Source organism: Urocitellus parryii, chromosome 2 (genome assembly GCF_045843805.1).
Source record: "Urocitellus parryii isolate mUroPar1 chromosome 2, mUroPar1.hap1, whole genome shotgun sequence".
Classification (NCBI taxonomy): domain Eukaryota; kingdom Metazoa; phylum Chordata; class Mammalia; order Rodentia; family Sciuridae; genus Urocitellus; species Urocitellus parryii.
In genome coordinates this window covers 164,346,556-164,359,458 of record NC_135532.1, presented here as the reverse complement: position 1 = coordinate 164,359,458, position 12,903 = coordinate 164,346,556, and the positions used below count along the sequence as shown (strand labels likewise).

At 34.1% G+C, this 12,903-nt stretch overlaps 1 protein-coding gene across 2 annotated transcripts in view; it reads left to right on the top strand.

Moving 5' to 3' along the window:
* Positions 1–12,903, top strand: part of Lsamp (limbic system associated membrane protein) — a 593,641-nt gene that overhangs the window by 388,786 nt on the left and 191,952 nt on the right. For both annotated transcript variants that reach the window (XM_026395911.2, XM_026395906.2), the window contains exon 3: positions 2,417–2,542. In XM_026395911.2, coding sequence (XP_026251696.1) covers positions 2,417–2,542 — 126 coding nt within the window. The remainder of the gene's footprint in view (positions 1–2,416; positions 2,543–12,903) is intronic.

The following is a 12,903-nucleotide window of genomic DNA, read 5'->3' as shown; positions in this document are numbered from 1 at the left end:
AAAAATAACCCTGCCATCAATTATTCTAAATTTCATGTCCAATTTTACTAGTACCTGTCTATGTAAGACTGAGCAAATGGCTTAACTAGCTTGACATGTCCATGCAAAATCCTTAGTTCATATTTCTTTGATTAAAAAAAAAGAGGAAACAGTAAATTTTAAAATAAAGAAGAATTCTCTGGGGATAATTCTGTCAACTATAGACTTTTTTCTGTTGTATAAATTTGCATTTTTTTATGTTAGGGATTTGGAATCCCCTTTTGATTAGAAAACAGCTATATTTTTTTCTTTATACGGTATCTCTGGTGCAATTCAGTGATTACCATTAACATGGGCTCTTATAATCACTATATATCTTCTTGTTACAGATTTTAGATTACTAAAGAAGACACCTAAGATGTTTAACCTTAGTCTTTGAACATTATCAATGATTTATATTTTATTGCAGTTGATTTGGAGATTTCTATAACACTGGCTCACTCAGGTGGATATCAGCAACTCTGTCTATTAAGCAATAGAACAAATATACACTCAGGAAGTCTGAATTGTAAGTCTTGCCTTAGTTCTTGAAGGAATCACCCTAGACAAGCTGTTATGAATATCATGTTCTTCCTTATAAAATGGGTATGAACTTTCAAGTCCCCATTATAAAAGTCTGCAGAATATGTTGCAAGTCATTGTTTCAATATAAAAAAATGATCCTTAACCCCAATAGCCAAAAGAAGGAATGGAGACTCTAAAATAGAGGTTGTTACATAATGGGAATATTCTGCCATTGGGTTTGATTTGGAGTCATTCTTTTCTGCTCAGAGGTCGTAAAAAATAACACTGTGTTGTAAATATTTTCTCCCAGTCTGTGTCTTGCTTATTTCATTGTTGTAATTGTGAATTTTTAAAAGTTTTTAATTAAAAAGAAAAAACACTGAAAAGAATGCTAAAAGAAGGGGGGCCTTCCTTTCACTTCCTTCTAGTGATATTCTGAACTGGTCAGTTGCCCAGGTACCATCAATATCCCTTCAAGGATTTGCAGGGATCATATGGCTATCAGGGAAGTTACCTCTTTAAACAAAAAATGTCTTGTTGGTCAGGAATACAGAGTCCGTAGAGGCCAGAAAGAGTTGGAAAAATAAGATTCTTTTATTATTGAACCCCTTCATGTTTTCTCGTCTTCTCTCAGAAACATGCTCTCTCAGGAACAGTGTGAGCAACTGAGTAAAAAGGAAAAAGGGGGCGGGAATCACAGTCCAACCACAAACCTTTCTGTTTGTAATCAGCACATAACCTCTGAGATGAAATTTGTGAATAATTCACATGCCACTTAAGCCTAGCAACGTGGAACCTAATGTTGCCACCCTGAACACTAATGAAGGAATCAGACAGCAGTACTGTTTGCCCTTGGGGACTCATCTCTCACATCACCAAAAAGTAATTTCTGTCATTTTCGGCCATCTGGTGGCCTGGATTGTGAAGATGGAATTTCATTCAGGAAGTGCCTGAGAGCATGATGGGTCCTAAAGTCTGCCTGGATTCAAATTCCTGTTCTGCTTTTTGCCAGATATCATTTATGCCTCAGTGCCCCTCCTGTAAATAAAATCCTCATAGGATGTCATGTCTTTATTTTAAGAATTTATTAAGATGATACATGAACAGAACCTAGGGGTTTAGATATAGTAAGTGTTTAATTAAAGTTACCTATCACTAAATTATTAGTAGTAGAGGTGATGGGAATATTAAGAATAGTAGTAGTATAGACTTTTTCCAGTGTCTACTTGTTTGTGACATACGCCTTATTAATTCATTTTTATGTTCTAAAGTATATCATGTGGTCTGTTAACACACTAAAAAAATACTTACAGGATTTCTAATGTACTGATTAACCCATGGCTTCCTCCTGTTTCTAAGTGATAAGTACCACATTTTACTAAAAAAGTGATGCAATCTTATACTAAATAATGCTTATTCTCCTTGGCATTTGGAGAAGAAATTGGACTATTATATATATATATATATATATACATATATATATGTATATATATATATATATGGTAATACATTTAAGCTATAGTGCTAAGAAAAAAATTATTGTTATTTTATATAAATGTATATACCTTTTAATATTTAAATAATTTTTTATCAGAAAATAGCTACCACATTTTCAATGTGTGACTCTGTATATTTTCTACAGCATTCAGATGCTTATAATGGTAGATATTCTCAACCTTATAGTACAGCTTTAGTGCCTCCTTGGTTACTTGGTGAGCACACCTATAAGGACCTTAAAAGTTCCCTGGCTACTTAACATATAAGTTTAAATTAAGAAATTAAAGCTCAAATTTGCCTTTTCAGTAACACAGAAAATGCTGCATGCCTGTTTTATTGACATAGTTAAATATAATATTTGATTTTGTCTTTACAGTTCCACCAAAGATCTCCAACATCTCCTCAGATGTCACTGTGAATGAGGGCAGCAATGTGACCCTGGTCTGTATGGCCAATGGCCGCCCTGAACCTGTTATCACCTGGAGACACCTTACACCAACCGGTAAGCAACCCTCCAATTTTCAAGATGCCACATTCTATTTAACATTCTGTTAGATCAAAAGGACAAGCATGCATCTTGTTATTAAAATACTAAGAAAATCAAAACAAGGTCTTATTTCCATTCCTTATATTATCTGCTAATGTTTTCATTTCTATATGTTTAGAATCATAGAATTGAATATGTGTGTATGTGTTTATGTTTATATCTGTATGCATATTCATAAAGATATTTATATATATGTAAATACATGTATATACATATTCATACATATATACATATTTGAATATGCATATACACATGTATATATGCATATATCTTATTTCATTTTTAATAGAATACTTCCAAGGCAACAAATATAGGAGTATTAAGTGACTTGATTTTATATCTAAAATGTATGTCAGTTTGGAGGTTGAGTGTCTTGGGACAATGTTTTATATGAATTAAAATTACAGAGCTTTCTGTAAGTTTGTTTTGCTTTGCTTTTAACTATAGTTTTTACTATGTATTACTTTGTGAAGAAATTAGCCAGGAATAATATAATATTGTTTGTGACTTCTGCTGCTCTGTCTTTGGCATCGCGTTCTGTGATGCATCTCTAGCATAGACCAAGCTGCATGAGTTTATCATGGATACCAGATACTGACACAAATCCAGAAATATCAGAAAAAGATTTCCCAGAAATGTCATCCGAATCCTCTCCCCACAAAACACCCCTCCTTTCTACCTTCACATCAACTAGGTTCTAAAAACTTCTGGGGTTTTGAAGAGTATTTGAGTATTTTACCAAATTATTTGGGATTAACTACATGTATACTACCCTACTCTACCAATTATATTTTCTTATATGGAAAATTACCTTTCCAAGTAATGTAGTCATTGTAGAATGGTGCCTGTTGTTTCATTATTCCAGAAGGAAGACCTATGGATCAATTATTCCTATAAAATGTCTTTTATTTTGGTATACAGCCCCCAAATTTTAATCAGTTTATGCCTCATGCTCTCTTATGGTTTCTTCACAAAATATCTAGAATTTAATTTATAATCTATTCGTGTAAACACCTTAAAACCGTGTAAAGCTAGGCATAAAATGGCATATATCTGCCATTAAGATATTTCTAAAAGGCCAGGGTAGTGTTTTGTTTTAATGTCTTTACAAATCTCTGTATTTTGTAATTTGAGAACATGGGGTCCCCTGTGACATTATACCAAATTTCTCAGGTGAAGATTGGACCAGCTTATGTAGTTAGGCAAGCATTCTTGAAATTGTCACTCAAAATCCTTTCTTATTAATACTTGCAACTCAGCATTTATTGACAATATATGCAAGCAATGTTTGACATACTTATTTGTGAAATCAATGTCAAAATTGTTTTATACCTCACATGGGGAAAAAGACACATAGGAAAGATCGAAGATATCATCCATCTTTCCTCTGAAATGAACTAAACCTTTGGAGAACATTATACCTGGATATCACTGTATTAGCCCCAAATCTATTCCACCTACCCCTGCCCCAAGCAGCATCTTTCTCTAACTAGCAATTTGGTATAAATATTAATGGCCTATGTTTTACAGTTTTATCAAAGATAACTTCTAATATCAATGTGTTTGATGTTGCTAAAGATAAATTATTAATATTCTTATGTAATTTTATTTTGAAAGGTCCTTTTGAGAAAATTCCCCTTTGTTTTAAATATCTTTATGACTCTTTTCATAAACAATGTTTTTTTTTATAAATAGACCCAATGAGTTTTCATAAATGATCATGAGTCTTTCATTGAATTGACTGTTAGCAAACTCAGAGTCAAATTTATGATCCATCTATAATAGAATATAAATTATTATATGTAAATTGCATATTAAAAAATTGATTTTTACACAATCTACATAGTAATTTATGGTATCAAATTCATATGCAGACCACACTCCTATTTTCACCTGATTTTCTTGGAATTACTTTAATTTTTGTCTTACGATTTATAATTAATTGAAATGGTTATATAAATATATTATTTATAAACTCTTAATCTCCTCTATGGAACAAAGTGATGGATTAAAAAACAGGAAAAAGGGAAGAAAAGTAGGAAAATAAGTTGTATTCATGTTATGGTCAAGTAATGAGCTACATTAATAGAAAGATATTATTTCTTTGGGTATCATATTGAGTAGTAAATAATAATTTTAGGCAAAAATGCAGTTGCTACCAGAACAAATTATGAATTCTTTCCTGTCTCTTGACTTTAGAAAAAATGTTAGACAGAACCAGTGCTTCAAGGCCTTTGCCAGCCTGTCTAGGAGTTTAGGATTCTTGATTAATAAACTTTCCCACAATAATGAACCTCTGATTCACACCCAGAATAAGCTGATTTTCTATGATGTTCAAATCAACAAAAGAACAGAGGACAAGCTCTATCTTCCAGAGGAAAGCTAGCACTTGCATATACTCAGAGAACTCAAAATCAACTAGAAATTTTGGTGTACTCTCAAGGATTGCCAATAGTCAATACCAGGGGTCTGCAATCTACAGCCTGTAGGCCAAAGCCAAACTGCCCTATTTATGTACTGCTTGTAAATAAGAAAGGTTTTTAAATTGATAAGGATTGGGGAAAAATCAAAAGAAAAATCCTATTTTTCAGCATGCAAAAAAATATGAAATTCAAATTTCAGTGTACAAACATAAAGTTTTATTTCAACACAGCCATACCCATTTGTTTACATTTTGTCTATGGCTTTATTTTTTTACTAAAACGGCAAAACTAAGGTTTGCAGCTAAGCTTAAAATTGTATCTGTCTGGCCCATTAGATTTTACAGACCCCTGCTCAAAACGATGGCTTGGGACACAGGACAAGTATTTGCTACATTTGCCATTGGTCCCATAGGGCCTTGCATATGCCTTCCATCAAGTTCCTTCAGACATCTGAAGAAAAGAACTTTCTTTTTCTATAGTTATCTATCTAGACACTCTCTGTGGGTCAAATTCACTTCTGGCACATGCAGAACTAGCATCCTGATGCATTTGCAGATTCAAAGACAAACTGTTCCCATTACAATGGCTATTAATTCCCAAGCTTATTCTTTCATCTCTTTCACATCTGGCCTAAATAACCACCTGATCACAATCATATTCCTGGTGACAGGAGAGAGAACTCGCCTGTGCCATTCTATAAAGGAAACTTGGATGTTTTGTGTGTGGGTTTTTCGTTCCTTTCAAAATTTGGAAACTGGGTGATCTTTTTCAGTCTATCATGCAAAGCCTTTTCTTGGAGACACCCAAGAAAGAGACTTGGTCCCTGTGTGACAGCAAAGCCGACTGCAAACTGTGGTCATGTGAGAAAAAGAAAAATCCAACTAGCTTTGTTCAATTATTAATTGTGCCTTCCACTGTGGAGAGTAGGACTATGGTCCAGAGGAAAAAAAAAATGTACCTGTAATTAGCTCAACCCCACAGGGACATCAAGCCCTGAAAGGGAAAAGATTCCACACATTTGATGCATGGATTCCATGTCATTTGATGACATGAGAAAGAGAAAGGAAAGAAAGATGCATGATATATTTTATTTATTTTAATAAGGAAAAGGATATTTATTATCTCTGAATTTTGTTCTTTTATTTATTTAATTTTTGAACTATGGCTAGGCTATTTTGTTTCTCTTTCTTTTGATACTTGCAGTTTGTTTTCAAGTATATTGCAAGCATTTCTGAAAAGAGAAATTAGAAGATTGGTGAACTTCTTCTATGTACAAAGTCAATGCACTTACCTGACCAGGACTAGAAGAAACTGATACTTTATGTGCTTGTCTTTCTTATACTTATGATTTCTTATTTTTTTCTCCTCTTAGTTATTTTACATAGTTCAAGTGATGTGTCATGCATGTGGTTATTAAATGTGACCTATTTTCTCCCTTAATTAAGTTAGACTTTCATAATCCTGTGACTCCCAGGGGGCAATTGCACCATAACATGTATTTTCTATGGAGTGTTTGATCTCTCTTCTGTGAGCAATACTGTTCCCCTCTTCATTTAACTTTGTTTCTAAATCATTCTCTTACCATCATGAGATAGTCCCTTTCTCCAATGTTCCTCATGTGATGTCAGGTTTGCTCAGGATTACAGAAACAGTTTTTCTACAAAGTGTTTACAACCACAATAGCATTTTAGACCTGGAAATCTCAAAAGGCACAGTGAGGATTATCCCCTTAAGCTGAGAACAACTCAGGAGGTATTGTGTAATTTTCTCTATCCAGAAGCCATATTTGACATCAACACAAAGAGTATAGCAGTGTTACTTAGAAAATATTTTGTATTTTGATGGAATGAGTGGGAGAACATTGTACTAGGAGAAGCCAAGAATACCCAAGGAGTCTGAAATTCCATTTGCTTCTTAGACCTTGGGTTTTAATCGCTTGGTCTGAGATTGACCTTTCAATTCGTTTTCACATCTGAATCCTAGACTAATGGTTCTCTTGAACTCAATTCATGCTCTGTCTTATTTCCATCTGTATAGCTCATCTCATTTTATTAGCATAGTCTCTGGCTACATGGGTTTGAGAGAAATATATACTGTGAAACTGAATTCATTTATGTTAGTTAAATTCAAAACTAAAATTATAAGTACCTATTACTTGGCCTTTCCACTTAGCATTTTAGAATCTAGGACATCATGTTAACATGTGGAACATATCATCTACACATTAAGTTCTAGGAAGTAATTTCTCTGGGGTTTTCTCATATGAACTTTCCAGCAGGTTCTGTGAGTCTATCTTGGTAGCAAATGAATGAAAAAGAGTCAAATCTAGGCACTTTGCTGATAAAGACTATTGACCACATGGTCACAATTCAAAGGAGAATAATGGTTCAACTTGTTCTATTAATTGCCTTCATTTTATCCTTGCATTTAAAATTTTTAATATTCCCATTTTCTTTTTTAAAAAGTAGATAAAATAAGAAAATGTATTGTTTTTTCCTCAGCAGCTTGTAGGTTGATTTCAAGATATGTCATCCATCAATACAAAATTATATTCAGATTAATCTTGATCTCCCTCTCACAGATCATTCATTTGGTTGAAATTATTTATACAGTTCACATTCTGTAAAAAGACACATTGAATAGTAAGACAGACAAGGTCCCTGCACAAATGGAGCTTATAGTTCAACAAGAGAACAGAGCATTAAACTAATAATTGCATGAGTAACCCTTTAATTAGATTCATACATTATAAAGGAAAATTATAGCATTCAATAAAACCATAAAACAGGGCCATATAGCAAAATCTGCAAGGCCAGCAGAGTCTCCTGAGGGGCTGTTATGCTGAGATCTCAAGAATGAATAGGACCTGGCCAAGAAAATAGGAGAAGAAAGGATATCTTAGGAATGGAAAACAGCATATATAAAGACCTACTTCATTTAAGAATTTGCATGGACATCTTTATGGGAAATGGGGATATTAGCTACTGTTTTGTTATGGTAATTTTCAAGTTTCAATCTCTTGTTTTAAACACACAAAAAAAGTTGTTCCTGCTTTTTAATATTCCCATGTTTCTTTTCCCAAGGGCAAAAAAAAAAAGGCTTTCTTTTTTTTTTTTTGCTTGTATATTGATTTTCAGTATACCAATATGCATCACTATATATACTGCAATATGTAATAATGTATATACTACATTATAGATAGATGTACATATATAAATATTATACACTGCTATGTAGTTTCGTTGTGCAACAAATATATGGACAGCTATGTATATCTTAAATTTAGGTCAAACACATATTCTTTCCCTATACAGATGACTCCATAAAGTCCAATTAAGTAAATGCAAATTCTTTTCAAGTAACTTCTCATTAAAAAAATGTTTAATTTACAAAATAAGATTACAAATTCAATTGCATGATTACTGGCTGACCCTACCCAAAACTAAAACATCTTGGAAATACAGAAACTTATACTATCACCCTTTAAACAGTGGAGATCTCCACAACCTAATGTGCTGACTCTTCTCGCAAAGGTTGGCAAATGCCCCAGCAATGCCCTCATGCCCCATTCCTACCCTTTCCCAGATGTCACCAAATATCAAGAGTACTCTGCCCAAAGAGAAATGAATTAGCCTAGTGTGTTCTTGAAGGACTACCTTGGACTTCAGCACTGCAGGCTATTGGGGAATGTTGGATACAGGAAAGGCAGTATCTTAATTAGAACTTTACACATGACTGAATATAGCAATAATACAAGCCCACACCTCACATAACTTTGTTTTTGTCAATATTCCAAGTAGCTTGTTTTTAAAACAGTTATTAAAATCAAAGAATTTTCATGAGAATTAAATAAAAGTAAGATGGCAAAGTTAATTATAATTGATATTATTGTTCATATTTATGTAATTATTAGTTATTTACACATTAGATGCCAATATTGATAATTGTGAAGGAGATTGATAATTTGATACAAACAACCTCAGTTTTTTCTTTTTTTCCCTTTAATTTTTATTGTTGGTTGTTCGAAACATTACATAGTTCTTGACAAATCATATTTCACACTTTGATTAAAGTGGGTTATGAACTCCCATTTTTACCCCATATACAGATTGCAGCATCACATCAGTTACACATCCACTGTTTTACATATTGCTATACTAGTGTCGTATTCTGCTGCCTTTCCTATCCTCTACTATCCCCCATCCCCTCCCCTCCCATCGTCTCTCTCTACCCCATCTACTGTAATTTATTTCTCCCCCTTGTTTTTTTCCCCCTTTCCCCTCACTTCCTCTTGTATGTAATTTTGTATAACCATGAGGGTCTCCTTCCTTTTCCATGCAATTTCCCTTCTCTTTCCTTTTCTCTCCCACCTCTCACCCCTGTTTAAAGTTAATCTTCTTCTCATGCTCTTCCTCCCAACTCTGTTCTTAGTTACTCTGCGTATATCAAAGAAAACATTTTGCATTTGTTTTTTAGGGATTGGCTAGCTTCACTTAGCATAATCTGTGCTAATGCCATCCATTTCCCTGTAAATTCTATGATTTTGTCATTTCTTAATGCAGAGTAGTACTCCATTGTGTATAAATGCCACATTTTTTTTTTATCCATTCGTCTATTGAAGGGCATCTAGGTTGGTTCCACAGTCTTGCTATTGTGAATTGTGCTGCTATGAACATCGATGTAGCAGTGTCCCTGTAGCATGCTCTTTTTAGGTCTTTAGGGAATAAACCGAGAAGGGGAATAGCTAGGTCAAATGGTGGTTCCATTCCCAGCTTTCCAAGAAATCTCCATACTGCTTTCCAAATTGGCTGCACCAATTTGCAGTCCCACCAGCAATGTACAAGTGTACCCTTTTCCCCACATCCTCGCCAGCACTTGTTGTTGTTTGACTTCATAATGGCTGCCAATCTTACTGGAGTGAGATGGTATCTTAGGGTGGTTTTGATTTGCATTTCTCTGACTACTAGAGATGGTGAGCATTTTTTCATGTACTTATTGATTGATTGTATGTCCTCCTCTGAGAAGTATCTGTTCAGGTCCTTGGCCCATTTGTTGATTGGGTTATTTGTTTTCTTATTGTTTAATCTTCTGAGTTTTTTGTATACTCTGGATATTAGGGCTGTATCTGAAGTGTGAGGAGTAAAGATTTGTTCCCAGGATGTAGGCTGCCTATTTACCTCTCTTATTGTTTCTTTTGCTGAGAAAAAACTTTTTAGTTTGAGTAAGTCCCATTTGTTGATTCTAATTATTAACTCTTGTGCTTTGGGTGTCCTATTGAGGAATTTGGAGCCCGACCCCACAGTATGTAGATTGTAGCCAACTTTTTCTTCTATCAGACGCCGTGTCTCTGATTTGATATCAAGCTCCTTGATCCATTTTGAGTTAACTTTTGTGCATGGTGAGAGAAAGGGATTTGGTTTCATTTTGTTGCATATGGATTTCCAGTTTTCCCAGCACCATTTGTTGAAGATGCTATCCTTCCTCCATTGCATGCTTTTAGCCCCTTTATCAAATATAAGATAGTTGTAGTTTTGTGGATTGGTTTCTGTGTCCTCTATTCTGTACCATTGGTCCACCCGCCTGTTTTGGTACCAGTACCATGCTGTTTTTGTTAATATTGCTCTGTAGTATAGTTTGAGGTCTGGTATCACTATACCGCCTGATTCACACTTCCTGCTTAGAGTTGTTTTTGCTATTCTGGGTCTTTTATTTTTCCATATGAATTTCATGATTGCTTTCTCTATTTCTACAAGAAATGCTGTTGGGATTTTGATTGGCATTGCATTAAACCTATAGAGAACTTTTGGTAATATCGCCATTTTGATGATGTTAGTTCTGCCTATCCATGAACAGGGTATATTTTTCCATCTTCTAAGATCTTCTTCTATTTCTCTCTTTAGGGTTCTGTAGTTTTCATTGTATAAGTCTTTCACCTCTTTTGTTAGGTTGATTCCCAAGTATTTTATTTTTTTTTTTTTGAGGATATTGTGAATGGAGTGGTTGTCCTCATTTCCATTTCAGAGGATTTGTTGCTGATATACAGGAATGCCTTTGATTTATGCGTGTTGATTTTATATCCTGCCACTTTGCTGAATTCATTTATTATCTCTAATAGTTTCTTTGTAGACCCTTTTGGGTCTGCTAGGTATAGAATCATGTCATCTGCAAATAGTGATAATTTAAGTTCTTCTTTTCCTATTTTTATGCCTTTAATTTCATTCATCTGTCTAATTGCTCTAGCCAGTGTTTCGAGAACTATGTTGAACAGAAGTGGTGAGAGAGGGCATCCCTGTCTTGTTCCAGATTTTAGAGGGAATGCCTTCAATTTTTCTCCATTCAGAATGATGCTAGCCTGAGGTTTAGCATAGATAGCTTTTACAATATTGAGGTATGTTCCTGTTATCCCTAGTTTTTCTAGAGTTTTGAACATAAAGGGATGCTGTACTTTGTCGAATGCTTTTTCTGCATCTATCGAGATGATCATATGGTTCTTATTTTTAAGTCTATTGATGTGGTAAATAACGTTTATTGATTTCTGTATATTGAACCAGCCTTGCATCCCAGGGATGAATCCTACTTGATCATGGTGCACAATTTTTTTGATATGTTTTTGTATCTGGTTTGCCAAAATTTTATTGAGGATTTTTGCATCTAGGTTCATTAGAGATATTGGTCTGTAGTTTTCTTTCTTGGAAGTGTCTTTGTCTGGTTTAGGAATCAGGGTGATGTTGGCCTCGTAGAATGAATTTGGAAGTTCTCCCTCTTTTTCTATTTCCTGAAATAGCTTGAAAAGTATTGGTATTAGTTCCTCTTTAAAGGTTTTGTAAAACTCTGCTGTATACCCATCCGGTCCTGGGCTTTTCTTAGTTGGTAGTCTTTTGATGGTTTCTTCTGTTTCCTCAATTGATATTGGTCTGTTTAGGTTGTCTATATCCTCCTGACTCAATCTGGGCAGGTCATATGACTTAAGAAATTTATCAATGCCTTCACTATCTTCTATTTTATTGGAGTATAAGGATTCAAAATAATTTCTGATTATCTTCTGTATTTCTGAAGTGTCTGTTGTGATATTACCTTTTTCATCCCGTATGCTAGTAATTTGAATTCTCTCTCTTCTTCTCTTCGTTAGCATGGCTAAGGGTCTGTCTATTTTATTTATTTATTCAAAGAACCAACTTTTAGTTTTATCAATTTTTTCAATTGTTTCTTTTGTTTCGATTTCATTAATTTCAGCTCTGATTTTAATTATTTCTTGCCTTCTACTTCTTTTGCTGTTGTTTTGCTCTTCTTTTTCTAGGATTTTGAGATGAAGTATGATATCACTTATTTGTTGGTTTTTTCTTTTTTTAAGGAATGAACTCCAAGCAATGAATTTTCCTCTTAGAACCGCTTTCAATGTGTCCCATAGATTCCGATATGTTGTGTCTGTGTTTTCATTTATCTCTAAGAATTTTTTAATTTCCTCCTTGATGTCTTCTATAACCCATTGATCATTCAGTAACCTATTGTTCATTCTCCAAGTGATGCATGATTTTTCCTTCCTTCTTTTATCGTTGATTGTCAGTTTCATTCCATTATGATCAGATAAGATGCATGGTATTATCTCTACTCTTTTATATTTTCTAAGAGTTGTGCTGTAACATAATATATGATCTATTTTTGAGAAGGATCCATGTGCTGCTGAGAAAAAAGTGTAACTGCTTGATGTTGGGTGGTATATTCTATATATGTCAATTAAGTCTAGGTTATTAATTGTGTTATTGAGTTCTATAGTTTCCTTATTCAACTTTTGTTTGGAAGATCTGTCCAGTGGTGAGAGAGGTGTGTTGAAGTCTCCCATGATTATTTTATGGTGGTCTATTAGACTCTTGAAATTGAGAAGAGTTTGTTTGA